Source organism: Canis lupus, chromosome 24 (assembly GCF_048164855.1).
Source record: "Canis lupus baileyi chromosome 24, mCanLup2.hap1, whole genome shotgun sequence".
Taxonomy (NCBI): domain Eukaryota; kingdom Metazoa; phylum Chordata; class Mammalia; order Carnivora; family Canidae; genus Canis; species Canis lupus.
The window spans coordinates 3698718-3726675 of record NC_132861.1 but is presented as its reverse complement, the minus strand read 5'-3'; the positions used below and the strand labels follow the sequence as shown (position 1 = coordinate 3726675).

Below are 27958 nucleotides of genomic sequence, written 5' to 3'. Positions count from 1 at the left end.
AAATGTTACAGGTCTCATTCTTGCCCTTGCAATAATGGAAGCATAATCTATCTGTCTCAGTGTTGCCATATTAACCATTTGTAGACACCACAAACAATCGTGCCCGCTTTCATCGAGAATGAGGCTTGGAGTAAATAGTCTTTTCTAAAATTCTGGGACATGAACTATATTTTATAAATGCACAAACTAAATTCACCTGGCAAATCAAGTGGTAAGACTTAAAATTAAGGTAACCAATTAGATGAATTAAGTGTTTGCAAATACTTATGACAATAGTTTTATGGAAAGAGAATGGAGAGGTATATTTCTAATCTTTTTCCATAATGCAGATTCTCATCATCTTCATTTTTGGATTTCTGCAAAAACGATCCAGCGTACTACCTCTAATCCAACCTCCAGTTGTAGCCTAAGTGATTTTTGCAAAGTAATTTCTATTTTAAACTGCTGACCTGAAACAGATGCCCAAGTCCTCAGTATGGTTTACAAAGGCCTTTTGCAATCAGGTCCCTTGCTTTTTTAGAGTCCTCCAAACTACAGACTTTATCCAAACTACCCAGTTATGACATTATATTGCTGTGCTAGTCTGCCACACTTTGTACCTCCATAAAGGATGTTATTTCTTACTCATCCTAAGACTTTAATGTCACCGAGAAGGCTTTCTGGACTCCCTCAGGCAGAAAGGTACTCATGTTCACCCTTCCTTATTTTCAAAGCACTTGGTAGTACAAGTAGTCTGGTATTGGTACCAAATGCTTGGTTCAAATTTACCACTTACTCATTGTGGGACTTACACCTTGATTTATTTATCTGGTTAATTAAGTTGCTAGTACCTATCTCATAGGATTATGAGATACATAAAACCAGGCCCCAGTAATTATTGCGAGTGTTCCAAAAATGTTTTCATTTTAATATAAACCTTTAAGTGTCTGGTGTGCACAAGATGCCAGGAATATATCTAAAAGATGAACAGGACACAATTCCTTTGCTATGACGACAGGGAGTCATAGGACAATAAAACTAAGCAGTGTAGTAGTACCACTATAGAAAGATTACTCAGTGAGTAAATTTACTTGAGTGAATTGTCAATACATATATATATAATATAATCTTTAAAAAGTTTTATAAGTGTAGACTTAATAAGAACAAATGACAACTTCCAGCAACTGGCACTGGACTATGTGGTTACATTCTGTGTTTGTAGATAACTAAAGGCATAGTCTGTTTCAACTGTTGGTTGTAACTTTCACATAAGATACTATATAAAAGAATGAGCAATCAGTAGTATATACTGAGTTTTAACTGAACTTGGACAAAAATGTTCTATGTATTAGCATATATGAAAAATTAAAAAGCCTGTCGAAGCACTGAATCAAACACAAAACATTTGTCATAAAGTTTATTTTAAAAAATTGTTAAAAACTAACCATACAGGAATATTTATTAATATACTTAAAAAGTTTGTTCCCCGTGTTGAAGGAAAATACATTAGCAACATCTTCCAGACACCATCTTTATAAAAGTAAAACTTCTAGATGCTGAAATGTACTACAGTAGATTCTATAGTTTACACTTTTAATCACAGGATTGAAAATCATTCTCCCTACTCCCCATCCCCCCGAATGTGGCAGTTCTTATACTTAATTAATGACATTCAATCATGTTATATACTACCACAGATCTTTAAATAGAGTACACACTGCATGTTTACTAACGTAGCCAGTCTTCTCTATTTGTTGTCACATCATCCTTTCAGGTAAGCATTGGACTTTAAGTACAAATAGGAATACTACATCCCATGATTGTAAACATTCACCAAGAGCTTCCAGAGTACAAGTGAGTAATAGAGGTGGCCCAAGGGTCAGTCAAATGTTTCTCACTCATTTGGATACTGCTGAAGATTAGTAAGTTTTGAAGGCAAATTACCACAAGCCTTACTTGCATTTCCGTAAGAAAGTAGTTCTGAATATATTTTTAGTTGAAAACACCTGAAAGTCATTCTAAAGACTATATTAAGCACCATTTTCACTTACCTGAAATATATTAAGTTAAATTCAGCAGTATTTGTATGAGCATAAATGTCAGAAATTAGAAACAACTGTAGATCTCAAATTCCCTTCTGTGGATACATACAGAGCACGGAGTTCCAAGGATGCTAACAAGAACCACTTGTGCATTCCATGGGCAGTCATGCCCCCAGGGCCAAATGCAACCCGGAAGCCTGAGGCACAACTATTACTTCTGTCAGTGGATGCTATGCAAGCAGATTTAAGGCTGTATTCGGCTATAAAGAGTTCAATCTCGTCTTTAGTATTCTTCCTCCACAGATCACATATACGACTCAAAATTTCATAGGTGGGAGGTGAAAAGTCCCCAAACACCTTTTTAATACTATTCTCTGTACAATTCATTGTCAGCATATTTACAGAGGGGACTGTTCAGACTTAAAACCTTTAAAAAAATGCAATCGCCATGTATTTTAAACTCTTATCCCAATTCCCCCAGGATTATTCTCATTCTCATTTTCTGACTTTTAGCCAACTTCATATTAGTCAAGATTGTTCATTGCAGTCCTTAGGCATCTCTGATGTCGCTCCAAAGGAGAATACAAATTAAAATCTATTTACTGCCACCCACTTTGGGACAAGCCTGGTTGCAAAGAAAACGGTGTTCCTGGTGTGGAAGGGTAACTAGGAAACCCATCTGGCTGAGCTGAATAGCTTTCCAGAGCTGAAGCGGAGTGGACCTGGTAGAAAGAAGAACGTGCAGGTTAGCAGAGTGCCAAATCCAATCAAGTTGGTACTTCCTTCTGCCTATGCCACATTACAGATATTTTGAATAGGAAAGGAAAGAAAGGAAAATGTTGGGGCAAGATAAGCCTGCTCAGTCTCCTGAAATTTTCAAGAAACACTTGAAATTCTTCAGATGGTAGAGCTCAAGAAAAATGTCATTAAAATAGTTATATTCTTGGGGCACCTGGGTGGCTCAGTGGTTGAGCATCTGCCTTCAACTCAGTGATCCCAGGGTCCCAGGATCAAGTCCCGCATCAGGCTCCTTGCAGGGAGCCTGCTTCTCCCTCTGCCTGTGTCTCTGCCTCTCTCTGTGTGTCTCTCATGAATAAATAAATAAAATCTTAAAAAAAAAAAAAGTTAATATTATTTCAAAAAGGTCAATAGGTTTTCTAGAGAAAACATGAGTTAGTGGTCTGTTATTTTAGCTTAAATTGTAAAAAAATAAAGCTCAAGTATAACTGTCATGTATAAAGATTCCATTTGTAAAATCTCCAAACTAAGATTTGAAAGTTCTATAAGCAGAAAAAACCATTTATATAGACAAATATATTCCACCACCCTTGTTATCCTTCTGAAAGAACACAATAATTTGCAGATTTGGGGAGATTAGTCACAAAATTCCCAGACATTCTGCTAAGAGCCACCTTTGCCTCTGTTGGGATATCATTATTGGTACTCCAAGGTTACCACAACAGAAGCTATGCACATATGTTACCATTTAATTTCTGCCCCATTTGCCTGCTTACCTGCTGTAACAATGCCGACTGTGCAGCTGCATTATGCTGTAATTCTTGTAAGGAGGACTGTGAAGGGTTCTGGGAGAACCCTGGAATACCTGGGAGGGACAGAAGGCCTGGAAAAACAGAACTGCCTGCAGCTTGAAGGCCAGATGATAAGCTAAAACGACAGAACAGGTCAAAACGCAGATAAGACAAAACTTACTGCTTCTATATTTGTCAAAAACTACCCTGACATGTAAACAAACTTTAAACTTCTCTGCTGGAAGGACATAAAAGTCAGCCACTTTACTAACATAAAATTTGCTTTCTATTATAAAGTATGATACTCTGAATTTAATAAGTCTATGTTTTACACAGAATACTTTGTTTTATAACAAAGATAAATTACCAAATACTAAAACAATCTTAACATGGCTGAAGAGCTCTGTTTTTTGAGTACTGAAGTTTCAGCCCAGAAAAAAATAATTTAGTGTCACCCAACAATCAGATTAGACTCATGTGAATAATTTAAAAGTAAGACTATAAACTATCTACAAGGTGGGTCAAGAACGGTCATATCCTATCTCCAAACTATCCACATACCCGGCTTGTGCAACGAGAGCAGAGTTGAAATTGGAGCTAAACGCTGAAGCAAATCCTGGGAGGACGGGAGCCGGTGATGGGGTCGTGGCTGCGACAGGCAGTGGGGTGACCGCCGCCACCGTGGACGGTGCCTGCAGGCCGGGGAACGAGGGCAGGGCGGGGGCGACACTGGGGGTGTTAGCAACGGAAAAGCCAGGGTAGGAGGGGTTTGAAGATGGCAGAGGTCCCTGCGTGACGGAGAAGAGGGAGGGGACAGCGGTGGACAGATTGAGGGGGAAAGGCGCCGCTGCCGACACTGGGGCGGAGGCAGAGAGCCCTGAGAGAACAGCCGCGGTGGAACTTGGAGGAGGGACAGGTGCTGACGTGACAGCTGCAGACGAGGTGGCTATTAATGACCCTGGAAGAGACACTGATGGGTTAAGAGGTGGGTTACCAGTTAGAGGGAAATTACTGGTCAAAGAAGTAAAAGGAGGAAGCGCAGTGAACACCGGAGTGATGGGAGCTGAGGAAGCATGTGGTGGCAGGGAGATGGAGGAGAGGGGGTTGGACACATTCAAGGGAGGAGTCAAATTGGAGAGACCTGATAATGCAGGATTAAGGCAAGTAGATAAACTGATGGGCACTGATGTGGACGTGTAGGCACGGCCCAACGTCCCTGGCAGCCCTAAAGTGCCATGAGAGGGATTGACGGAATGAGATGGGCCTTTGAAGGCTGAGGGGGTGGGGCTCGTGGGCTCGGTCTTGATCATGACAGGGATGGTTGTGACAGCAGGGGTAGGCGCACTAAGCAGCTCTGAGTTACTTGGGTGAGAGCCCTGCAAGAGGGGAGCTGAGGAGCCACAGCTGACTGGCACCGAAGTGGAAGCTGACGAAGGAGTCACCAGGGGAGAAGGTGTGGGCAAAGTAGACGGAGTGGAAGCTGAGTTAGCCACAGTAGATGGCAGGCTGGGGAACATGGCCAATCCGGGGGTGGAAGATCTCTGTGGGGCGGGAGTGGCTGAGGGGGCATAGCATTTGCTAGGGCCTGAAGCAGGCGAGTCAGAATTCTGATTAGTAAGAGAAGACAGTGAAGCCAGCCCGCCTGTAACAGTAGAGGACAGAGCAGATGAGTTGATTAAGTTGGTATCATTTGATGTCAGAAAGCCTTTTAAAGCAGACAGAAGCGGGTTATTTACACCAAGGGGACAAGCCACACTGGGCGCAGAGCCACTGGCAATTACAGGGGGAGCCGGGTTGGACACACCTTGGGATGTCGGTGTTAAGGGCAAGGGCAGACCTGCGAACACTGACGACAGCGATGCAGAATTTGCACTGTTGGCAGAAGCAGCAGTTGAAGTGGCAGGAAAGGGGAGGCCAATGAAAGGGGCAGAAGTGGAAGCAAATGTTTCATTGGAAGCAGGAGTGGCCCGAGGTGTGGATGCAGCCTGAGGGGCTGGCACAGGAGCAGAAGGACCTGGCAGCGGAACCAGGCCAGAAAAAACCGACGGGACTGGTGCTGACGTTGTACTGTGGGCAGAAGTGACAGGTGCTGCCGGCAAGGAAGGGGTTCTGATAACCGTTGGATTTGGCGTAGATGGCTGAGGTGTATGAATGGCCGAGGAGACCTGCCCTGGGAACACCGGAAGGACAGTATTCGCCATGTTCAGGCCGGAAGCAGTAGCAGTTACTGATGCTGATGGATGGTTTCCTGCCTTGACTGGAGATGCAGTAGGGACAGGAGTCGCAGCAGGTGTTGAAGGATTGGAACCATGAGGAGAAAAGAGTTGACTTGATGGGGTAGAAAATGCTATGGAGGGGAGGGGAAAAAGAGGCAAGATTATCACCATGCTGAAATGTCAAATTTTAACTCAAAAGAAATGAGTAAACATTTTTGTAACATTTAAGAAACATGAATAAAATCAGGGACAGGTGTAATAGGCTACTGCATTGTACACTGGTAGGTTCCATGACCCTGATTTTCACTAGAGTCTCAGGTAGAGCCAGCTGTCTTCTAGACTCTGCTCTAAAGAGCCCTCCAATGCACACTGAGGAAGCCTTGGGAAGTTAGCAAGTTAACTTTCCTTTCATATTTTCCCAATTTTTAAAAAATTAAAAATTTTAATTGTGATTAGTGTTGGTGTTTCACTCTTTCAAACCACTTCTCTATAGTAATAAAACAAGTTGTTTCCCCCTCTTAAGAGCTTTCAGGGTATCACTCTCTTTTTAGGTCACTGCAGGCCTCCCAGGATTCATACCTATTTCTCCAGTACTATAGCACTCTGTGAGTTGAACTTGATATTCCAGTTTATAATCCATATAGTTTTCTCACCCAAGCATACTGACTCCTCTATATAATCTCAAATGCTATATGCCTTGTCCTATCCTAGTAGCCCCCTTATGGGTAAAAGCCATGACTAGTTCCTCTTTAAAGTCTTAGCACCTAGCCCTGTGCACGGCACCTGTGTATTCAATGTCTGGTGCCTTGGATATATCACCATGATCTCATCTATAGTTAAAACCCATCCAAGGACTTATTCTTAAGAATTCCACTGGAAAAAAAAAAAAGGAAAAAAAAAAAAAAAAAAAAAAAAGAATTCCACTGGAGTTTGCCACAGTATTTTTGCTCTGATAAACAGTAAGTAATTACTTAAGTATTTGGGGAGATGATTTGTGTTTCTTCCCTTGATCAGGTTAGTGACAATGTTAGCCCTTTGATGATCTTGTTAAGTGTCAAATGGAAAGCATGACTTAGGGAGCTAAAGTTATAATGACAACTATGATCTGCTGCCATACTCATATCAAAACGTGTTTTAGTTATAAACAGAGAATATTCCTTTTGCAGTGCTAATCAACTGAAAGTTATTTTCATGGGCCAAGACTTAGGGTTCTAAACGTAAGCATTATAAAGACTTTTGCATAAGGAAGCTGATACGGTCAAGCAATGTATTACGTTAATCATGGTGGGGAAGGAACCATAGGAAAAGAGTGGAAGAAAATAGCACATACATAATCTATTTGTACTAAGAGATGGCCAGAAGATGCTATACCGGGCTGAACAAATCTTATGGTAGTTTAGAAAAGAAAGATGGCAGAATTGACAAACAGTAATACAGAAATACATGAACTTCAAACTCAAAAGGCCTGAAGTCTGGTAATATTCATGTCTTTAGCAGTAATTTAGTTTCAAGAAAATAATGAGATATTTTAAATTTAGAAAATATATCAAAATGGATTTGTATCTTTGCTTTATAAGAACTAGAATAGAAGTACAAGGAACATAAACCTAGTCTTGTGTTTGTAAATAATGTATTAAAAATTTATTTAGGTCAGTATTGTTTGGGAAATACTTGAGAATTCACTATCCTATGTAACTATATGCTAAGGACCATGTAGTGAATGACAGATCACAAGTAAGACCAAACTGTCCCACAGCTTTCTTTATAGCAGCCTCCGCTGGAGATCTTTCTATATAATAAAGCAAAAGTCATGCATTGTTAACCATACATAGTACCTGTAGTTAAAATGCAACAAAACAATAAATCGGAAAAAAAAAAAAAACCCAAACATCCCATAATAAATACTACTTTCTTGTCATGCAATTTGGTTGTTAACCATAAAACATTATCTGTCAGATGCTGTGCTAAGTACTTTATGCCTATCATTTCATTTGTTCCCACATAATCCTCTGAGATAGGTACTAACAACCTGTTTTACAGACTGGCAATGGGTGGCTGGGTGTAGTTAAAGCAACTCGTTAGAAGATCATGCAGCTCTTCAGTGGTGGTGAAGGGGAATAACATTTTAGTTATGCAAGGTAAATAAGTTCCAAAGATCTGCTGTATGACATTGTGCCTATAGTTAACAATTCTTTATTGTATACTTAAAAATTTAAAAGATTAGATCTCATTGAGATCTTATCACAATAATAATTTTTAAAAAGGTCATGCAGTTATTAAGCAGTAGGATCAAAATTTGAACCCTGGTCTGATGGACTCATATCCTTAACCACTATACTAGTTTATCTTTTTATTTCTTGATATGGTTCAAAAGGAAAATAAAATCTTAATCATGCTAACATAAATAACAGCATAGGAACACAAAAGTATGCTAGCTATGCCTAATGGTGGTTTTTTTTTTTTTTGACACCCTGTTGCTCCCTTCAAAAACAAATTAATGAAGCTGAGCATAAAGGCTCAAGCTTCCTCAACCCTTTTCTTTTCTTTTTTTAAAGATTTTATTTATTTATTTATTCATGAGACACACACACACACACACACACACACACACACACACAGGCAGAGAAAAAGGCAGAGGGAGAAGAAGGCTCCATGCAGGGAGCCTGTGATCCTGGGTCTCCAGGATCACACCCTGGGCTGAAGGCGGCGCTAAACCACTGAGCCACCCGGGCTGTCCTCAACCTCTTTTTCATAGAAGTTAAATGATATGGTCACAAAGCTAGGCAGTGCCAGAACCAGGGTAAGAAAATGATGTCCTAACGTCTCAGTGTTTTTTTCCATCCCATTATACTACCTCCTTTAGGAACCACCAGCAGAAAAGTCCTGTTAAGGCACCCTGCTCAGGGAACAGAATTCCTAAGACTCCTAACTATGCACTATAATGATTAGATTCATGTGCTACTTTGCTATACAAGAACTGAGCTCAGGTTTTATTTCCTATCAGAAAGCATGCATCTCCTTCCAGACCAAAAAGATCCTCAACTAGAAGAAAAAGAAAATGTTGCAGTACTGCTGCCATCTGCAGGCATTTTGTATGCAACCTTTCATCTTCCTTTTTCTTTTTTTTTCTTTTTAAGTTGGCTCCGTGTCCGGCATGGAGCCCAATGCAAGGCTTGAACTCATGACCCTGAGATCAAGTCCTGGGCAGAAATCACAAGTTGGACATTTAACAAACTGAGCTACCCAGGCGCACATCATCCTTCTTTTTCAATTCCACTTTCTGCTTTGGCACCCTTTGTTTTTTTTATATTAAGGTATGCTACTCCCCAATACTTGTGAAAATAATTAAATCTAAAACTAGTATTTGAAATAGTAGGAAAAAGGATTGTATCATCTTGTTTGTTTATATCAAAACAAAAATGAGGCTTCTAATATAAATGTAAAGTCAACGTGGATATAATGCCATATAGCACTCAAATATTGCAAGTTTTTATATTGCAAGTTTTTCACATAAGACACAAAGGCATATTGTTAATTTTAAATCCACTTCCGTGCATTTCATGTTGTGTGTATATAATGTACCACTATCCAGCCCTTTTAGCAAGTACTGATTAAATTCCTTAAATAGGAACTTTCCTCAAAGCATAGATTCTAAGTATGTTCAATTCAAATTGTTCTCAGTGAATAACAAAGCAGACAACCAGGACAGACTTCAACTATATTTGGAACAAATTTGATACTTACTTTGATTCTGCATAGGTTTTGACTGATTGGAAAGGTCTTCATTTTCTGTATGAAAATAAATAAATAGAAGTTTGATTTCAAGTTTTATTCAAATTAATCACCAACATAATAATCAGAGATTGGCATCAAGAAAAGAAAACCTTAGGGTATGTATGCATGCTAAAGTAGAAAAAACAATATATGCTTACGAAAAGAGAAAGGAAATAAACATAATAGAAGGAACTATATGAAGACTGACAGCATTATGAGTAACTGATCCCCCCACTCTCCCTCCTCTCCTTAACTTACTGGGCTTTATTTTTTTTAAGATTTTAAATTTATTTATTTTAGAGAAAGAGCATGTGAGGGAGGAGGCAGAGAGGGAGAAGGAGAAGGAGGAAGCTAGCCCAATGTGGGCCTTGATCCCACGAGCCAATAGATAATGACCTGAGCCAAAACCAACTAAGCCACCCAGGAGCCCCAACTTATCAGGTTTTAAATAAGCATTGTTATTTTACAGATATATTTAGGAACACTTTCTGGAAAGGATGGCCTGAGTGTGCTGCCTAGGACAAAGCGTAGCCTACAGGTGGAACGCAGAGAAGGAGCACCGTTACTGACTAAACTGACAGTTCACGGAGTTCAATAGCGGGGAGACTTGAAGGTGGGAGGCAGACGTTAAGCACAGAATCCACCACCACCTAAGGGCCCAATCTCACAGGCCATGTGATGACCCAAGCAAACAGAAAGAAAGGGGCCCTGCCTTCCTGTTGCACTCTTTTCTGGAAAAAGCCCTACACTCGGAGCTGCTGAAAATCAACCCAGTGGAGGCTGACTTAAAGCCTGTGACACTGACAGCAAAAGCACATACCTCCGTACCCTCCATGGAAGGGACCTCTCTAACTAGACCATTAGTCAAAGATACAATAGGAAAACATTATCTCTAATGGTTTGACAATGACTGTCCAAGAAACCAACAATGGGACAGGTCTAAGGTGAAGAATCTACAAGCCCTGACATGGTGAGCAAAAAAAAGATCATAGCCTATCTAAGGAACTTGGTGCAAATAAATAACCAGAACATATGATGTCTATCAACAATTCAATGAAAGCAAAAGAAGTTTAAAAACCTGTAAAGCAAATTAAAAGCAAATAAACACATAATATGCAAAAAAATAAAACAGAGAAGATGAAGACTTAAGATAGAAAAACCTGACTCCAAATTAAAATGCAAAGAATGGTGAAGATTAGAGATAACACTATGAGAGCTAAATTACTTAGCTGGAAATAAGAAACAAGAACAACAAAATCACATTTAAAATGGCAAAAGTACAAATAATAAATGAATAGATAAGAGATTCAGAAGGCAAACAATACAAAATGAAGTACCAGAAGTAGGAAAAAAGACCAGATAAAAAGCAATAACTAACACAGTAATAATAAAAAAAAATTTTCCTAAGTTTTAAAGGCTTAAATTTTCATATCCAAAGGGCTTACAGAATTCTGTGAAAGACTGATGGTAACATCCACACCTGACATCCTGGTGAAATAGCCGAACTCCAGGATTAAAGAGATTTCTGAACTCCAAAGATAAGGAATATTTTCTTAGTAAGCTTATATAAAGAGACCAAGGTTCTAATAAAGAAAAGATAATTAACTGGAATTAGGTTTCTCATCTATAATTCTGTATATGTGCCCTTTAAAAAAAAAAAAAAACTACTTAGAGAAATTTTCTACTAAAAGAAAGGCAGAATGAGCATCTCAGGACAGGATATCAAAAAACAGAGGAAACAGTAAGAAGCCACAATTTCAGAGGCACAGAAGAATTATGTATAGTATTCCAACAAAACACACAAATTGAAGAAAATGAAGAGTGAAAATGGATGTCAGTGGAGTATGGAGCAGCTTTTTTATAGTTTTTGTCTATCAACAACCATTTAGAAAAAAGAATATGAAGGCAACCCTTAGCAATAGTAAAGACAATGCTTCTAAATTGGGGTGGGACAAGGAGAGAAGAGTTGTTAAAAATAAAACAGCAATTTGGGGCCCCTGGGTGGCTCAGTGGTTCAGCGTCTGCCTTTGGCTCAGGGCGTGATCCCAGAGTTCCGGGATCGTGTCCCACATCGGGCTCCACGCAGGGAACCTGCTTCTCCCTGCCTATGTCTCTGCCTCTCTCTCGGTGTCTCTCATGAATAAATAAATAAAATCTTTTAAAAAAAAAATCTGCTAATCAAATCAATGTATCATCATAACATAAAATAACCAGATAGGAACAGAATAAAGAACCCATGTGTGTATATGAAAACGTAAGACAAATGTGGCTTTTCAAATCACTGGGGAAAATAGATTAGTTAATAAATGGTCCTGGCAAGACAGGCTACCATTTGGAAAAAAATTCAGATGAATCTCTATTTCACCTCTATATGAAAATAAATTCCAGATGCAGTAAGGGTCTTTTAAAACCTGGGTCACCTGGACTCCCTAGGGTAAAAGGTTAAGAACTGAGACAAGATAGAATATAGTTCCAGCTTTTCTTTCATAGCTTCTCTTTGTCTATGCAAAAATGTAAAACTCCAAGGGCTAACAATATCATAAACACGGGTTAAGAAATAAAATGATAATTTGGGGGAAAAGTAACAACTCTCATCAGAGTACCCAGCTGCAAACAACACAACCATTCTGGCTAGTAAAAAAGGATTTGTTAATAAATGCTATCATGTGACTCTGAGCCTCTGGGAAGGGCAGAAAAAAATTAAGTTCTTTCCCCACTCTTTATATATCTAGAAATAAATGGTGAGTGGATTAAAAGCTACATACTAAGAAAGAATCCCTATACAAGTAACTATAGGATAGAGATGCTATTTTCATACTGCTGGGATGGGGAAGAGTTTCCTAAGCAAGGTATAAAACTCAGAAGAGTCAAATAAATGGTACTTAACTGAAATAAAAATTAAGTTTTTATAAAAGACTCACAAAAGAAATGTAAGCTAAATCCTATGTTTCCGATAGACCCAAAGGAAAATGCTAAACTGAAAAGTGCAGGGGGAAAACTTGGGCCCCTCTGAGCACCTTCTTATAAGCCTTTCCACCCCATAAGAGGAGTAACATGCCCTAATGGCAATTAACTCATCAAGTCAACTGTAATTTTCCATAGCCTGTCAAAGTTTCTTGCTTGTGAGAAATGGTTCCTCTGTCTACAACCTGCTCATGTTCATAGAGGTAGGCCAAGGCCGGTCTAGTAGAACCTATATATCATATTCAGATCCATCATCAGGCTTGTGAGCTCATTCTCCTGTTAGGACACACCACATCCAACAACTGCCCCCTCCAAGTATACATTTGTGTGTGAATTAGTTATTACTTTTAGCATCCTATAATAATATGATTTTACCTGTTCCTACTGGATTAGGAGTATATGGAGGTGGAGGGGGTACACCTGGAGCTATGACGTTGGCTAATGGTACCAGACCCGCATTGTTATAAGCACCTAAAATACAATTATAGGAAAAAAGAATTTAGTATCATTCTGTGGCCAAGAGTTCAAACCATGTTAACACAGCTATCTGATTTTTAAAATTGCTAATGTAACATTGCATTTTACATGGAGTTTTAGGTCTAGTGTAAGGACAAAGTCAAGATCAAATGAGACAGTTGCAGATTGATTTCCCATTGCATGCTCATTCCAAACATAAGCTCAGTAACTGGCATGGCAGGGAGATCCTGCCATATTTAAATGATCTGCCTTTTCTGTCAAGCACATACAGGTGACCTTTTTAAGTTAAGACGTCTTGAGGATACCTTCAAATACCAACTACTGAAAAGGGATTCATGATGATTTACCAAAGTGAAAACCCATAATAACAATGAAAAAGAATCTATATGAATTTATTAAAAAGCTAATACCCTAAACTAAACTCTGTGTGCTGCACTGCTATAGTCCAAGACACTGTGTAGGCTACTGTGGGCAGAAATAAACTCAGCAGAGCCTATAGTCTATTTCGTAAGTGCTCTAATTTTCCCAATGTGTGTGTGTGTGTGTGTGTGTGTATACACACACACACACACACACACACGAACATTTTCTTTCAACTTAGTAAATAAAGAGCAAGAAAAAAAAATTTAAAAATGAATGAACTGCTTACTTGGTGCAATAGTTGCGTGTGGCCGGCATGGAGGTATTGGATAAGGAACAGGCTTATGGGGATTGTACGTTGAAGGAGGCTAGATGAGGGGGAAGTAGAGTAGTTAAAAGAAAACTAAATCAGCACTTTCCTTGCAAAACAAAATACAACTTATCTTTTGAAATATTTAGTCCTAAGAGGCTAACAATGATCCAGTGTATCAAGTGCTACTGGACATACATAGCACTAACAAGGGAAATTTCTTTGCTTTAAAAAATGTGGTTCCTATAAATTCCAAAGGCGATCCCGCCAAAGACTGCAGCAGAGGTATTTTTTATTTCAGTATTAAATCATCTCCACTGAAGGGTCACACCTTATCCTAAACAGCAAACTCCTCTCTGACTCAGCTGAAGTTTTATCTAAAAATTTTTATCTCCTCCTCTGTAACACAAGAAATCTGCTAGGTTTTGGAACCTTGGCTACTCAAGAACTTGCCAACATCCTCCAAAACTCATCAAAGATTCATCCTATCATTCTTACCCTCTTTTCTCCTTGGAAGAACAAAGTCCTATATTTTTTACCATTCGATACTCTGACAACTTGAATGGAATGTAGATTGGGATTACGAATTCAGTATTTTAAGTCTTTTTGCCTTTGAAATCCACAAATCTTTTATTTTTACTTGACAGAACTATGTAAGTAACAAAATCATCCCAAGAATCAGTCTGTAGAGAATCAGAGGTATCTAAAGCCAAGCCAAATGCTGTACTTCTAACTACAGTGAGTGAGTGTGAGAGAGAGATCCCACTCCAGGGAGCCTGCACTCCTACTCTGAGGCAGAGGGGATCCACTGGCAGTGAAGGACCTAGATTCTTTCTAGCTCTCACAGACGGCGGCCTTGTAAGATGCACTAGTCTTGTGCAAGGACTATGATCTGTGACTGTTCTGCTATGAACAACTGTCACTGTAATTTCTGCCCGGTAAAGAAGCAGGGACTGCAGGATGGCTGTGTAAAGGCCTCTACTGTTTCAATTTGAATAATCCTTCAACCTACAGGGCTATCTTTGGGTTCGGTTTATATCCTAATCAATCATTATAATCACCCCTTAAAAATAATACCAACTTCCTGGCTCCACTCTTGATTAACTAGTATTAATACTAACTTGGCTAAACCACAACCTTAAAGTGAACTCTCCATGCTCCATACCCTCCAAGGGAACAGCTGAATAGGGATAGGGAAAAACAAAACAAGACAATTTGGTCTCTCTTTAAAACAAAATACAAACCTTCAAGAGGGCCTTTAATATCGTTAACTAATTATGCTATAGTTCCCTAGACTACTCATTTTCCTAATTTCTAGTATACTCTGAATTTCACAACATAAAAACAGAACTTACGCTGTGTGCTGTGAACAGACAGAAAACCACATGTAAGAGTTAAGACCTGTTTCATCATTTATTCTCTAAACATACCGGCTTGGATGGTCCAAGAATCCGTGCAGCGATTCCTTTGCCTTCATTAGTACATTCTTCACCATCTTTTTTCAAGGGGGTTCCCTATTTAAATAAATAAAGATAATCAAGACTTAAACAAAACCCTCACTGTATTACACTGAAGAAAAGGACTTGACTTGGTAGGAGTTTAAGCACCTGGATTCCAGACCCAGTCCTGTCTTGGCTGTAAGCCCCTGCTAAGGTCCTCAACCTTCCTCAGCCAGAGAACCCTCCCAAGATGAGAGGCACTCAGAAACAAGTACACAACACACATTGGGATGACAGAAGAGCAGGATAACGGATGTTTCAATTTTTTCCCCTGCTCAACAGGAGCTACCAGGAACAGACTTCCAATGTTCAAGTATGTATAATGGTCAAAGAGTCAAAAAGAGGACCTGTATTACAGTCAAAAATAGATGACAAAAATTATTCTCATAAGCATTAAGTGTAGTTTATATAAGAATAAATGAGACCTCATTCAAGACCACCATTTTTCACAGATCATAATAGGCTGACAGACTATAACAATGTGTCCCCCTAAGAGTGTGTGCCTCAATAGTACACACTATTACAACTTTCAAGATGGCTCCCAGACATCCTCACCTCTTACATTCCCTTGTGAAGTCCCCTTCCAGAATGAACAGGGCTGACCTGCATAATAAATAGGGTATTCTAGAGATGATGGCATTTGACTTCTAAGACTAAGTCACAAGATACCACACAGCTCCACATGCCTTCTCCTGGATAATTTGCTCTGGTAGAAGTCAGCTGCCATGTCATGTGGTATTCAAGCAGCACTAAAGGCAGGTCCTTACTCCTTATGGTGAGGAACAGAGACCACCGCCAACTACCACAAAAACTTGCCTGCATGTGCCTGAGTACCCCTGGGAACATAGTCTCAAGCTCTACTCAAGCCCTCAAATGACTGTAGTCTCATGAGAAACCATGAACCAAAACCAACCTATGCCACTCCCAGATTTTGGATTCATAAAAACCATATAAGATAATGTTTATTGTTTTAATCCACTCAGCTTTAGGGTTATTTGTTAAACTGCAATAAAAATATTCTACTCTTAGAAAAGACTATTTTACAAAGACGCTTGGGGAACACTGGAGTGTATATAAACCGGTAGGTTTCTTTCCTACAGGACTTCTCAGAGCCTTTATCATGCAATATGATGTCCAAGAAGGAAACACTGCACACAAATTTCTCAAGCATACTCATCCGTGAAACTTAGAAACACTGAGAATTTGAGAAATGCTCCTTAACTAAGTAGAAAGCAGTGCTTCTAAGATATTTGAAAAACAAAACAAAATCATCCTCTTTTCTGTTTGTCTTGTTCTTCTGTACATTTTACACAAATACTTTAATGTAGTTTATACATGAACTTTTTTGATCAATGATGAATCCATGAATTAAGCTGCTGACATAATAGAATTCCTTTCCTTGGTAGAAGCATCATCAACTGGCATTTTCTTTAAATATCATAACTATGCTAAATTTCATAGTTAGCCACAAACATATGCTTACTGGGAAAATTCCATTTATGCGACTAGGTTTTCCTTTGGGATATGGATTTCCTGGGATTGTTCCACAAGAAGATATCATAGCATGAGGAGCCTTGCAGCCCCCCTTGAAAGCCTGTAACATAAAAAAGAAGAGGGTGGTAAAAAAACCAGTCAAATAAACTCATATTCCAGATATTACGAAGCTCTGTTCAAAAATATGAATTAAGAATAGCATCACATTAATCTGTTCATACATTCATCAGCACTTACAGTAGAGAACATGCCCAAAATTTGTTAAGTAAAACCTCTTTATTTAAATGGAATTATTAAAGTGATAACATTTTAATACATTTTCTATTAGCCACAACTACTAGAATCTTACACAAAGAAATCTCTACAGATTTTGCAAATTGTGTGCAAACAAGTTAATTTGGTATTTAGCATGTCACATTTCTCCATTGACCAAGAAATAATAGGGTCCAACTGTACAAACACCAAGCCTCTGTTATAGGCAAGGCCAGGAAAGCAACAGGTGAGAGACACGGACTCTGCTCTGAAGAAGTTTATAACTTAATGGGGAAAATCTGGATAACATGAGACACAGGATATCCAAAGAGCTGTACTGTTGAAAAAGCAAGAGTAATTTAGGTATACTGTATTCAACATAGTGTTAATAATTACGAGACACCTTGAGGGATGTTCTAGCTTATTTATTATTGCATCCTGAGCTCCCATAATGGTATACTAACAAATGCTGAGTTCATACTCAATAAATATTAAATGAATGAAAAAGACTCCACTAGGTAACATACATTTCAACAGACCTATATTATGCTATAAGACTATGAAGCTATATATAGCTTTATTTTACAAGTACATATGATGTCACATATTTTGTGGTAGAGATATACTGGTTTTATATATTCATTCACAACACATAAATCAGCTATATAACCCAGCCTCTGTACTAAACACCCAACCCTAAAAATTATCTCAATTTTGGGTTATTATAAATAGTACCAGAGTAAATACCCTTACATACAAATTAGCATATTTCTATTTATTTATGAACATTTTAAGGCTCTTTAAGTCTATCATCCAAAAAAGTTGTTCCAAGTTACATTGACCAGAGAGCCTGTTCCACTGAATACTCAGGCCCACATTATTACTGAGAAGGACAAGTGACATGATCATAATGTTTTATAAAAAAGAAAACAACAGCATGGTGCCTTAAAGAATTTAGTCAAGAAAACCAAAGGAGAATTTTTTAAAGTAAAGAAATGTGGGCTCAGATTTTGCTTCTCCTACAATAATTTATGAGGAAGGACAAGTTCTCTGCTGCCCCTGAGCTTAGCAGAGGGTGCAAAGATTAAATGCGCTTGGGCTACAAGACCCCAGGAGAGCAGTACACATCTTCCTCAAGCAGGTTTCTAATCATTAATTCCAATTTCAGCTATCATAATACTAAGAAATAACTAACTTAAAATGACAATTCAAGTAGGTTTAGGTAAGTACTCCTCCCATTCTTAGAGATTTTAAATTAATAAACTGGAATTTTGCTTTATTATCCATCTCTTATAAATCTGATTAATGCAAGACTGATGACAAAATGAATTTAAAACATCATGTTCCTAAATACATAGGGACCAAGGGACCAAGAATAAATACCTGCTGAGGTTGAAGCTGAGGAGCCAACTGGCATCATACTTTCTCACTCTCAAGCCACTTCCTTATTCCCCAGAACCCCCTTTGCCCAGCTCCCATCCTTCATGGACTGCAGGGATCCCATCTTCATGGGATGCACATAAGCCATGAGGTTATTCATCACAGTTAACACAGGAATCAAGGCTGGCACTTTTTCTCTTCAACATTCAGAAATCCTGAGAAAATTACCTGTTCAAGTACTCTCTTGCACCGTTTCTTCTCCGACATATTTATTCTGAATAAATCTTCAATGGGACGAGAATTCTGTGCATCAACAATGTTTCTACCAAGGAAATGTAATTTAGCTTTTCATTTAAGAACCTGGACATACATACAAAGGCCAACAACGTTTACCAAGCAACCATACCTATACCTGAGTAAGCCTTTCCCCAATGACAAAGGGAGAAAAGTGAATTAGCTTTAGTTGGTGAATATAAATCATATTTATATTAAAAAGATCAATGTAACTGAACTGAGATTCATCTGGTTACCTAAAACTAACAAAATAATTATATAAATAAAAATGACTATTTTGAGATTCTTGAAAATACACCCTCTCAAGGAGTGGTAAGAGATCTATGGCAATAGAAAAAAAAACAAAAACAAAACAAAACCCATGTGCCAAATGCATAAAAATAACGATTGATCTAAAAATGAAGTTCTACCTTATGATTTCATTTTGTATTTTTGTGGACATCTATAAACATACAAGGGACTTAAAAATACATGTACTCTAAATAAACAGCAATCTACAGACTCTTCCATCATTAGGAAAAGCAGGCTCTTTTACTTTTTTGAGCTGAGATTATGATAATTTATTAAATGCTATGGAGAGTGCTTTCACAGATCTTCTAGTATTTAAAGTTCATATATGCTAATAAATAGGTGAGATCCTTATCTTTACGATGGAGGAAAATAAGGTACAGAAAGATTAAGTACATATTAAGCCCTCCAAAAATGTTAATCAGACTGTGGCAGAAACTAACTGTAAAACCTATGGCTTTTTCAATGAGACTTTCAAACTATTCGGAGTAGGCGGGCACCTGGCTGGCTCAGTGTTGAGTGTCTGCCGTTGGCTCAGGGCATGATCCTGGGGTCCTGGGATTGAGTCCCACATCAGGCTTCCTGCATGGAGCCTGCTTCTCCCTCTGCCTGAATCTCTGCTCCTCTCTCTCTTAAGTCTCTCATGAATAAATAAATAAAATCTTAAAAAAAACAAACAAACAAAACTATTCAGACTAAGAAGGCAATGGAAGCCACTGAAATGCAGACAAACCAAATAAGTAATTAATATCAGTATGACCCATTATTTGTAAGTTATAGCCATGTGCAATAAGTACCCTTGATATTTACTTATTTATTTATTATTCCCTTAGAAAGAGCACAGGTGAATTGAGGAGGCAGTTCACCCATGGGCAGAGGGAGGATGGAGAGAGAATATCTTTAAGCAGGCTCTAAAACCACAGTGGAGCCCCAGGTGGGGCTCGATCTCTTGACTCGGAGATCATGACCTGAGCCAAAATCCAAGAGCTGGATGCCCAACCGACTGAGCCACGCAGGCGTCCCAAGGTATTTAGATATAAAAATTTAGTTTATGCTTTCATAGATTTTACTAGAGTTCCATTTACTAATACAATTCTGAGACATTCACACTAATGATTTAAGAGATTTAAAAAGTCTTCGAATTTTCTCCAATAAAGTAAAAAAAAAAAAAAGAAAGAAAGAAAAAAAGAAATACTTACGAAGCTAACAGTTCAAGAGCAACTAGCTTATCTTTACTGAAGGTGAAACAATTGAGTATATTGACCACTTCTGCTGGGTGAACAGCCACCATTTTCTATTAATATAAAAAATAATTTTATTTTCAACATGAGAAATTTTCATGCCAGAGATTGCCTTCTTTCGGGGGGAAGCACAGTTAAATGTTCTTAATATTGAAATAGTTGAAGTGAAACTCCTTATTCGAATGTAAGCCCTAATAACCACGTGAATGAAACTTAAACTTTTTCAATATAACTATTTCAGTTGAAGATCTAAATTTCCCTGTTTTTTTATCCACATCTCTCAGTGTATTTATAGAAGAAAATATTTACATGTACTACTTTCCTCATAAATGTTATAAAAAAGGTGGAACTTATAAATATGGAAGATATACTGCTTGAGAAGTTAGAAAAAAATTACATTCCTCAGAGAGCCAGGGTTTCCTAAAGTGAGGTCCATAGTGCTGAAGAGTGCTACTTAAAAAGGGTACTACAGTCACCTCAGGTAGGGAAAAAATGAGTTAAACAGGATTTTTTACTGCAGAACTTTCTTAAGAGTCATATATTAACATGCACTGTGATACTCCTAGATTATGTACAATGTTATAAAATTTGACTAAGATATTTCTGTTTCTTAAGATTCTGTCAATTTACAGACTCATGTTAACAGGGGAGGAAATTCAAAAGTGAAGTCAGTGCAAGATCATTTAGAATTAATGCCCAATAGATTCTTAAAATAGAGAGCAATACCCAATAGATTTTTTTTCGCTTTTTTTTTTAGATTCTTAAAATATAGAGCAATTCTCAATTTTATTCAGATAGCACCAAAAGAAGTGGTAAAACTATATACCCCTTTATAAGCTTTTAAATTGACACCTAAAAACTATACTACAAGTTTAAACATTTACAAAAACTTGATTTATATTCAGTTTAATATACATTTGTAAAAACTCTGGAATTACTCATCTCATCAACGAAAACGTCAACAGTATAACCTTATTGACGTTAGTCTTCAATGTGAAAACAACCAAATCAGGCTTAGTTTGTCAGCAAAAGCTGACTTGTAAGTTGTGCCCGTGCTAGCCTTCTCACCTCTGAATTTTAATTCTAAAGTAGGTGGACAAACAAGCAGGCCTCAGAGCTTTGTCATGAGTTTATTGTCTTGACAAAATAAGGAGCAGTCCCCATCAGTATTTCTTACAGAAGCCCTTTGCTTTGCTCTTCTGCTCAGATTACATGGTCTCTTTTTGGTCTCTGGGAAAAGATTTTCACCCTCAGATGATGAGTGGATGGTTATGATAACCTTTCTTTTGTAAAGTTGAGAAAAAGTAACTGCTAAACAGGAGAAGCACTAAGATCCAGACACTTTCTTCAGCAAATTAGTTTAGGGGGCTAAGGATCTTCAGATTCTCTTAAAACTATCCATGCCTGATAACCCAAGGAAAATCTTCCTATATAGCCATATACTGTTTGACTTAAATGCTTCTATTAATTAGGCTCTGGAGCTGTGCTGTCTATATGTAGTAGCCACTAAGCACATGTGCTTGTTTAAATGAAAATTAAATAAAATTAAAAATACAGTTCCACAGGCAGACTAGACACTTTTAAGTGCTCAAAAGCTACGTGTAGCTAGTGGTTACCATATTGGATAGCAGAGATATAAAACGTTCCCATCATCACTAAAAGCTCATTTGGATGGTGTTCATCTTAAGAATGTAAATATAAAGTCACCTGGCTATTGTTCTAAAACTAAATACAAGAGGATAAAGGTATATAAAAAAAAAATAGAAGGAAGTATATAAAAACACTTAAGAATTCAAATTCTATCCTTTGCTTACCTATAAATATTTTCTTTTCCAATTTGCCAATTTTGGACCCTATGGTGCACAATTTAATAGTACAGTACATAAAATTTAAATTCAGTTTGGGAACTTTTAATTTTTTAGTTTTACTTTTAATCTTAACTTTTAATTTTTCAATTATTTGATTAATCAAACTATAATAAAATTTAGGATCAGTTTTTCTAATGCAAACAAATTACAACTTGAGATCAATTACAGAAAACTAGGGGAGAATTCAAAATACTTAAATTCTACATTCTGAAGAAAAAATAAGTTACTTACATGCTGTAATGCTTTCATTGCCTTTAACTGAGGCTCAGCCCAGGAGAAGTATCTCAGTAAATCAACCACCTGAAAACAAAGAATTACTTTAGGTCTAATGAAATGTGTTTGCAAACATTTCTACAAGATTTGTTTCAGAACTTTAAAATACTATTCAGTTCTTTACTGGCACAACCACAGTTTAAATACTCAATAGCTTTAAGAAGTAGGTAGCCACCACAATGGATAGTGCAGAAACAGAACAATTCCATCATCACAGAGTCTCTGGGGCAGCACTGCTATAGAAATAAATGGAAAGTATAAAGTACAGGAAAAACAAAGTACCTAAAGAAAAGGAAGACTGAAAAAGCATTAGATGGAGATGAAATGTCATTTTAGAAATATGTAGCTTTATTACAAAAGGAAACTTTAAAAATTTAGCAGAGTGACACTTTTAATCCATCAAAAAAGGGTGTTCAGTGGTGTGGTTTAGTGTAGATCCACTATCTCCTGCTTTTCTCCTCGAATCTGAAGGGCACAGTACTCGTATTTATACCACGTATCTCCTCCCTAATAATGAAATCACCATGAATTACTCCGGGAGCTTCTAAACAGTAGGTCATTTTGAGAGCACAGTTAGCAAGGCTCTCCCACCACTACCAGCAAACTTCAAATGAATGAGGGTGATACTGTGAGATCACTAGCAGGAGGTGAGGAGGGCATCAAGGTCACAGCAGTGAAGTCCCTGCCTAGTCACCACCACCCTGTTCACTGCCTCCAAGGGAACTCCAAAAGCAAAAAAAAAAAAAAAAAAAAAAAAAAAGGCTCAGAAGAGAGGATAATAAAATCTGGGTTAATAAATTATTTTACTGTAACTACCTGAAAATGTGTTAAGGTTTCAATTATTCTACAAAGCAAAATTAATGCTAGAGACTGGAGTGGTACATGAAGTAAAAATACTTTTTACTCCTTGTAAAGTGATGCATAAGTTACCAATGGGTATTATGTGTACTTTTCTCACTTTCATGGAAATAATGGTTTTACTTATAATAAAGGCTACCTGCCACTTTACCAACCAAAAAAAGTTAACAACTATCATATGTCTGATATAGGAAGAAAAACCTTCCATATAATAAGTAGGCTTAGCAGGTCATACTTAGAAAGTAGCTTTTAGTTTTTTAAAGTTTTCAATGACTTTAGCAAAGTAGAATAACCACCGAGGGAAGTTTTCTACAAAATGTCACACACACACACACACACACACACACACACTCAAAAGAGGGAAAGGAAAGTTATTATCTATAAAAAATTGTAGATCTTTTCAAAACATTTAAATTAAGCCTAAGGTGAGTTTGAAAAATAATGGGGCAGCTGAAAAACACTCATGAAGTTGGTAGCAAGACATGCAAATCGTAAAGTAGCTTTTAAGTATTTAGCAGTCAGAACTCCTATAGGTTTAAAGTTATTCAAAGTTCAAGTTTTAAAATTCTTGAGAAACAGATGAAAGGTTGGAGCATTTACTAACTCCACTGTATAGATTCATCCACTGTCTACCCTCTCCACATTCTCACCCTTTGGCAGAACTACATCTACAGATGCACATTTCTCTCTCTGCCCTATTTCTCAAGTATTTTCTAAGGACTCTTCAGAAATCTGTTCTGTGTATGCATACATATTTTTTTTAATTAGCAAACTCCCCCTGAAGCTGGGTGAGTTTTCACTAAACTACCATGCTTCTGGCAGTGACAGAAACTACTTATTAAACACTGTATTTTTTCTTATTCCTAAAATCTTTACTTAATGGCTTCATAGAAGAACCATAATTCACCATTTGTTTGAGCTTTCTTTTTAATGCGTAGTGAATTTTGTAATTACTGACTTATAAATTCTATTCAAATTTAGGTATGTTTACCATTAAAAATTTATAAATTTATGATATTGTGCCCAGAAAGATAAATACTTTGAAATGCTTTTCTTGGACACGGCATTTCTGAAATCATGTTCACATATGATATTGCAGTGAAAGTAGCTACGTTTATAAAATACTCAAACTATAAATTTTGTAAAGTTTTCTATCAATATTGAAAGTTTCTAACATCCCTGAATAAATACAGGAACTAATAAGTAAAAGCAATTCTGAACTTGACCGGTAGGTAAATAGACATTAACCAGAATATCAGAGTTTAAAAAAAATGTTGTTTTTTTTTTTTTTTTGCTTAAACAAATAGAAATACCTGTTCACTAGAGAAATATCCATGCACATATTCAATTGCTTTTAATTTGTACTCTGTTAGAACAGCCTAAAAAAACACAGAAAAACAGGATTAATATATATAAGCAAAACAGTTATATACATATTATCAAAACTACCTAAGCATCTCAAACATGGCAGCCTTCAGGCCCAGAACACAGAGGCAGCTAAGGTCACTATGGTGACATGTCATTCTACCTTTACAGGTTCCATGCTGTAAGGGATACACTGAGACAGCAGGAAAACCACCTGGGCCTCCCTACTCTCTCTGACAAGGAAAAGGTACAGAACTGTAATAGACAAGATCTGATGTCAAGAGAAATCACAAATAGAATTCCTGTAAATGTAACTAGAGTTTCGGAATATCCCAAATTCAACCAAACTGTCATTTTCTAAAAAATTTAATCACACACATGAAGTTAGAGTTGTTATTTTTAAGGCTAATTATGTAAGGCATTACTCATCCATCAATTACTGGGCAGCTATTATGTCCTAAGTAATAGAAAACCATGAAAGATGGGTTTGAGTTCTGGTCCAGGTTCTCAGTATTTCCACTGGAAGGTAAGAGCCCAAGGGGTCAAAGAGGGACCTCAATTCAATCTGTGTGCCTGCTACTAACTGGTAGAATGACCTGTGAAAGGCACCTCTTTCCCCATAAAGGGGGAACACCATTCACTACCCTCCTTGGAGTTACTGTGGAGATTAAAATTGTCAATAGAAGATCTAACGCATAGTAGTAGTAGGTAAATTATGGTTCCTTTCCTCACATGCCTCCCATCAATGGGAAATTCAGAGAGAAGTATGGTGGCCTTGACCCAGCACTATCTAGAGCCAGCTAAAATCATGTATGCTCTCCTTGCAACTGCTTGGTGAGCTTAGAGGTGGAAACAATCATTATTTGGTAACTACTAATCATTAAAAATCTACTAATCTCTTTGCTTTTACTACACAACAGTATTTGTACTTGGCATGTATATTAATTTGCTGGGAGAAAACACCACGACCAGTTAACTGAAACATCTCGGTTGCCCAGTAGTTTAATTTTCACTGAAAAGGGAGGTGAAGGGGAGAGAATGGCATTCTGGATTACGTATTCTAGAAACGACTGTTGAGATGTAATGTCAGGAAGTGATAACCTGGTTTATTTTTTTATTTGTTTTCAATTAATCATTTATTTATTTACTTTTTCGATAACCTGGTTTAAACCAACCTACATTTACAAAGTCTGAGAGCAATAAAAAAAAAATTCTCATTTAAATATGCCTACATTTTTATCCAATCTTAACAGACTAAGACAATGTTGATGTACCTAATTATTTGGCATAGACAGCAAAAGACACATTTTGACTGCAGGCCAGAAAGAAGGACTTAAATAAGAACGTAAGTTGCTATCTCATGTATGATTTTCAACTCTGGAAAATATCCTACTTCCCTCACTAGTATCACTATATGATCTTTTCACAACACAGAAGAGAGAATATATACAAAATGCATCTTCTAATTTCCAAAGGCAGAAATCTACTGGTTTATTTGAACACAAATTATTTTCTCAGACAGTAGCTAGGTATCAGCTCATGAACAAATTGTTACAAATTTTAAACATGTACTTGGCAAGCTGACATTTTATTGCAAATATTAATTGCACAAGCTGGATTTGCAAAAGCAGAAATTTTATTCAAAAAGAGCATTCAGTTATCATCTAATATGTAAACTTTACCTAACATACGATTTTGAAAAAAAGTTTTATGAAGGATGAAGAAAAACAACACTTTGCTTTATAGGGAATGTAGAAAAACGGCATGCCCAGGCAATTTTATTAACAATTTCATAAGCTGAAATAAATCAATCACCAGAGCATAAAATAACAGATCCTTCCCAGTCAGTCAAGGGTCTTAAGGGTTTGGAAAAGGAAGACAATCACCCAGACGTTCTAAGCAAAGCACCCGTATTAGCATGAGAATGGCACAGAAAGTCCTTCCAGTACTAAGGGGGCGAACTAGAGTTTAGGTGCTGGAGGTATTTGTCGGGCTCAAGGCTACGTTCCAAATGTTTTTTGCTGTCTGGTTCATTCTGGAAGGTAGCTTACATACGATGGCCTCAATACGAAGCAAAAACTTTTGAAATTCAAGTTATGGAAGCCCACTTCTAAGAATAGGACTTTAAACCTAATGCCATTTGAACATTAATTCTGTCTGTCCAAGTAATACATACCCTGCCTATCTTTAGGTCTGAAAGACCCGCTTATAATAACTACCACTAAAAAACATTTTATACGTATTACCTTCAGCGTTCAGGCTCTGGTTACTGAAAGATGAGGTGATCAGTTCAGAAACATTAAGCCACTTTTCCACAAGTAGAGAGCTTTTAGAGATCTGTAGAGCCAGCTTGGGAACGAGAGCTCTCTGAGTGTAATTTCCACAATACTGCACTGTCAAGTTTAACATTAATACAACTTAATTTCTATTTGCGTAATGAAAAGTACCAAGACACAGACTCTCACACTGCAGGTTAATTCCAATCAACTTGGCAATACCAAAACCCGTATTTTGCACAATCTGCACGCCGTGCCTCAACGTGAATTAACCGTGAGAATCCCAAGCTCGTAGCCTGGTTCAAGGAATTAAGTGAAATTACCTTTCTAATTTCATCCAAAACCGTTTCAAAAGACTTTTTGTCCATCTTGACTACTGTCTCGACGGGGCCTTAACAATTACGCTTTCAATTACCAAGCGATCATCCCCGGTCTGCTCCAGCAGTGAAGATGTTTCCAGCTGAGAAGGAAAGAGTCCAGGAGCAAGAAAAAGGATGCGAAGAGGTAGAGGGTACTTCGAAGTCTGCAAAAATTTCTAAAAACCCACACTTATGAAAACTTTTTGATCAAAAGCAAAAACCGTCAGGCTTCCGCAGCTTCCTCACACGAAGCTTCAGCGGGGAGCCCGCCGCTCCCTGAGTCCCGCAGAGAGATCCAGGGTCTGCAGCCGGGGCCGAGCTCCGGTCTCCCGCAGCTGCAGACCAGGCGCCGCCGGGAGCAGGTCGCGAAGCCGCTCCCCCGAGGGGGAACACACGGCGCCCCGAGCCCCGCGGGCGGCGAGGAGGGCGCACCGGCCTCCCGCCCGCAGCAGCGCCCTGGCCGCCGGCGCCGCCCCTCACCGCCGCGCGCCCGGGCTCACGGCCCGCCTCGCGCTCCACCCCGGCAGCTGCGCCGGCTCCTGGGTCCCGCAGCCCGGGCGGCGGCGGCGGCGGCGGCGGCGGCGGCCTGGCAGGCTCTTTGTTACCAGCTGCCACGGCTTCCGGGGGCGCGCCGGCGGCCGGGGGCACAGGAGCCCGGCGAAGGGGGCACGCTCCCCGGCAGGGGGACTCCCGAACGCCGCGGCGGCCGCGGCGTCGAGAGCCCGTCCCGGCCACCCCTGCGGCTCCCGCCGGCTTCGGGGGCCTTCCGCGAAACCCGTCGCGGCCCAGTAAACTCAACGCGGCGCCGACCCCCGGGCCTCTGTTTCCCGGCAGCCCGCGGACGGGTCCTGCTGTGGGAA

At 38.5% G+C, this 27958-nt stretch overlaps 1 protein-coding gene and 1 non-coding gene across 4 annotated transcripts; both read right to left on the bottom strand.

The window, feature by feature from the left end:
* Positions 1-126, bottom strand: LOC140616696 (small nucleolar RNA SNORA1). The gene has a single exon (XR_012017096.1). It is a non-coding gene; the product is annotated as a small nucleolar RNA SNORA1 (small nucleolar RNA).
* A 1257-nt stretch (positions 127-1383) lies between these two features.
* Positions 1384-27897, bottom strand: PROSER1 (proline and serine rich 1). Of its 3 annotated transcripts, none has more exons than XM_072797281.1 (13): positions 27063-27897; positions 24412-24477; positions 22199-22267; positions 20058-20152; positions 18505-18598; positions 16634-16744; positions 15082-15165; positions 13631-13709; positions 12880-12975; positions 9511-9555; positions 4112-5897; positions 3536-3686; positions 1384-2743 (listed from the first exon to the last, which is right to left on the bottom strand). In XM_072797281.1, exons 1-13 carry the CDS (start codon positions 27105-27107, stop codon positions 2621-2623), a joined length of 2844 nt encoding a protein of 947 aa, XP_072653382.1. In that variant the 5' UTR covers positions 27108-27897; the 3' UTR covers positions 1384-2620. The 3 variants fall into 3 exon arrangements, with proteins under 3 accessions (XP_072653382.1, XP_072653383.1, XP_072653384.1); XM_072797282.1 differs by lacking the exon at positions 27063-27897 and adding an exon at positions 26710-26849; XM_072797283.1 differs by lacking the exons at positions 22199-22267; positions 24412-24477; positions 27063-27897 and having other exon boundaries at positions 18505-18636; positions 20058-20141.
* Positions 27898-27958: the final 61 nt, after the last annotated feature.

Excerpts from the sequence above, each read along its gene's own strand:
- PROSER1 (XM_072797281.1), bottom strand. The coding sequence starts at position 27,107 with ATGGACAAAAAGTCTTTTGAAACGGTTTTGGATGAAATTAGAAAG. Across the intron at positions 9,556-12,879 it reads TCCTAATCCAGTAGGAACAG|AAAATGAAGACCTTTCCAAT; the intron begins GTAAAATCATAT and ends ATTTTCATACAG. Across the intron at positions 5,898-9,510 it reads AAAACCTATGCAGAATCAAA|CATTTTCTACCCCATCAAGT; the intron begins GTAAGTATCAAA and ends TCCCCTCCATAG.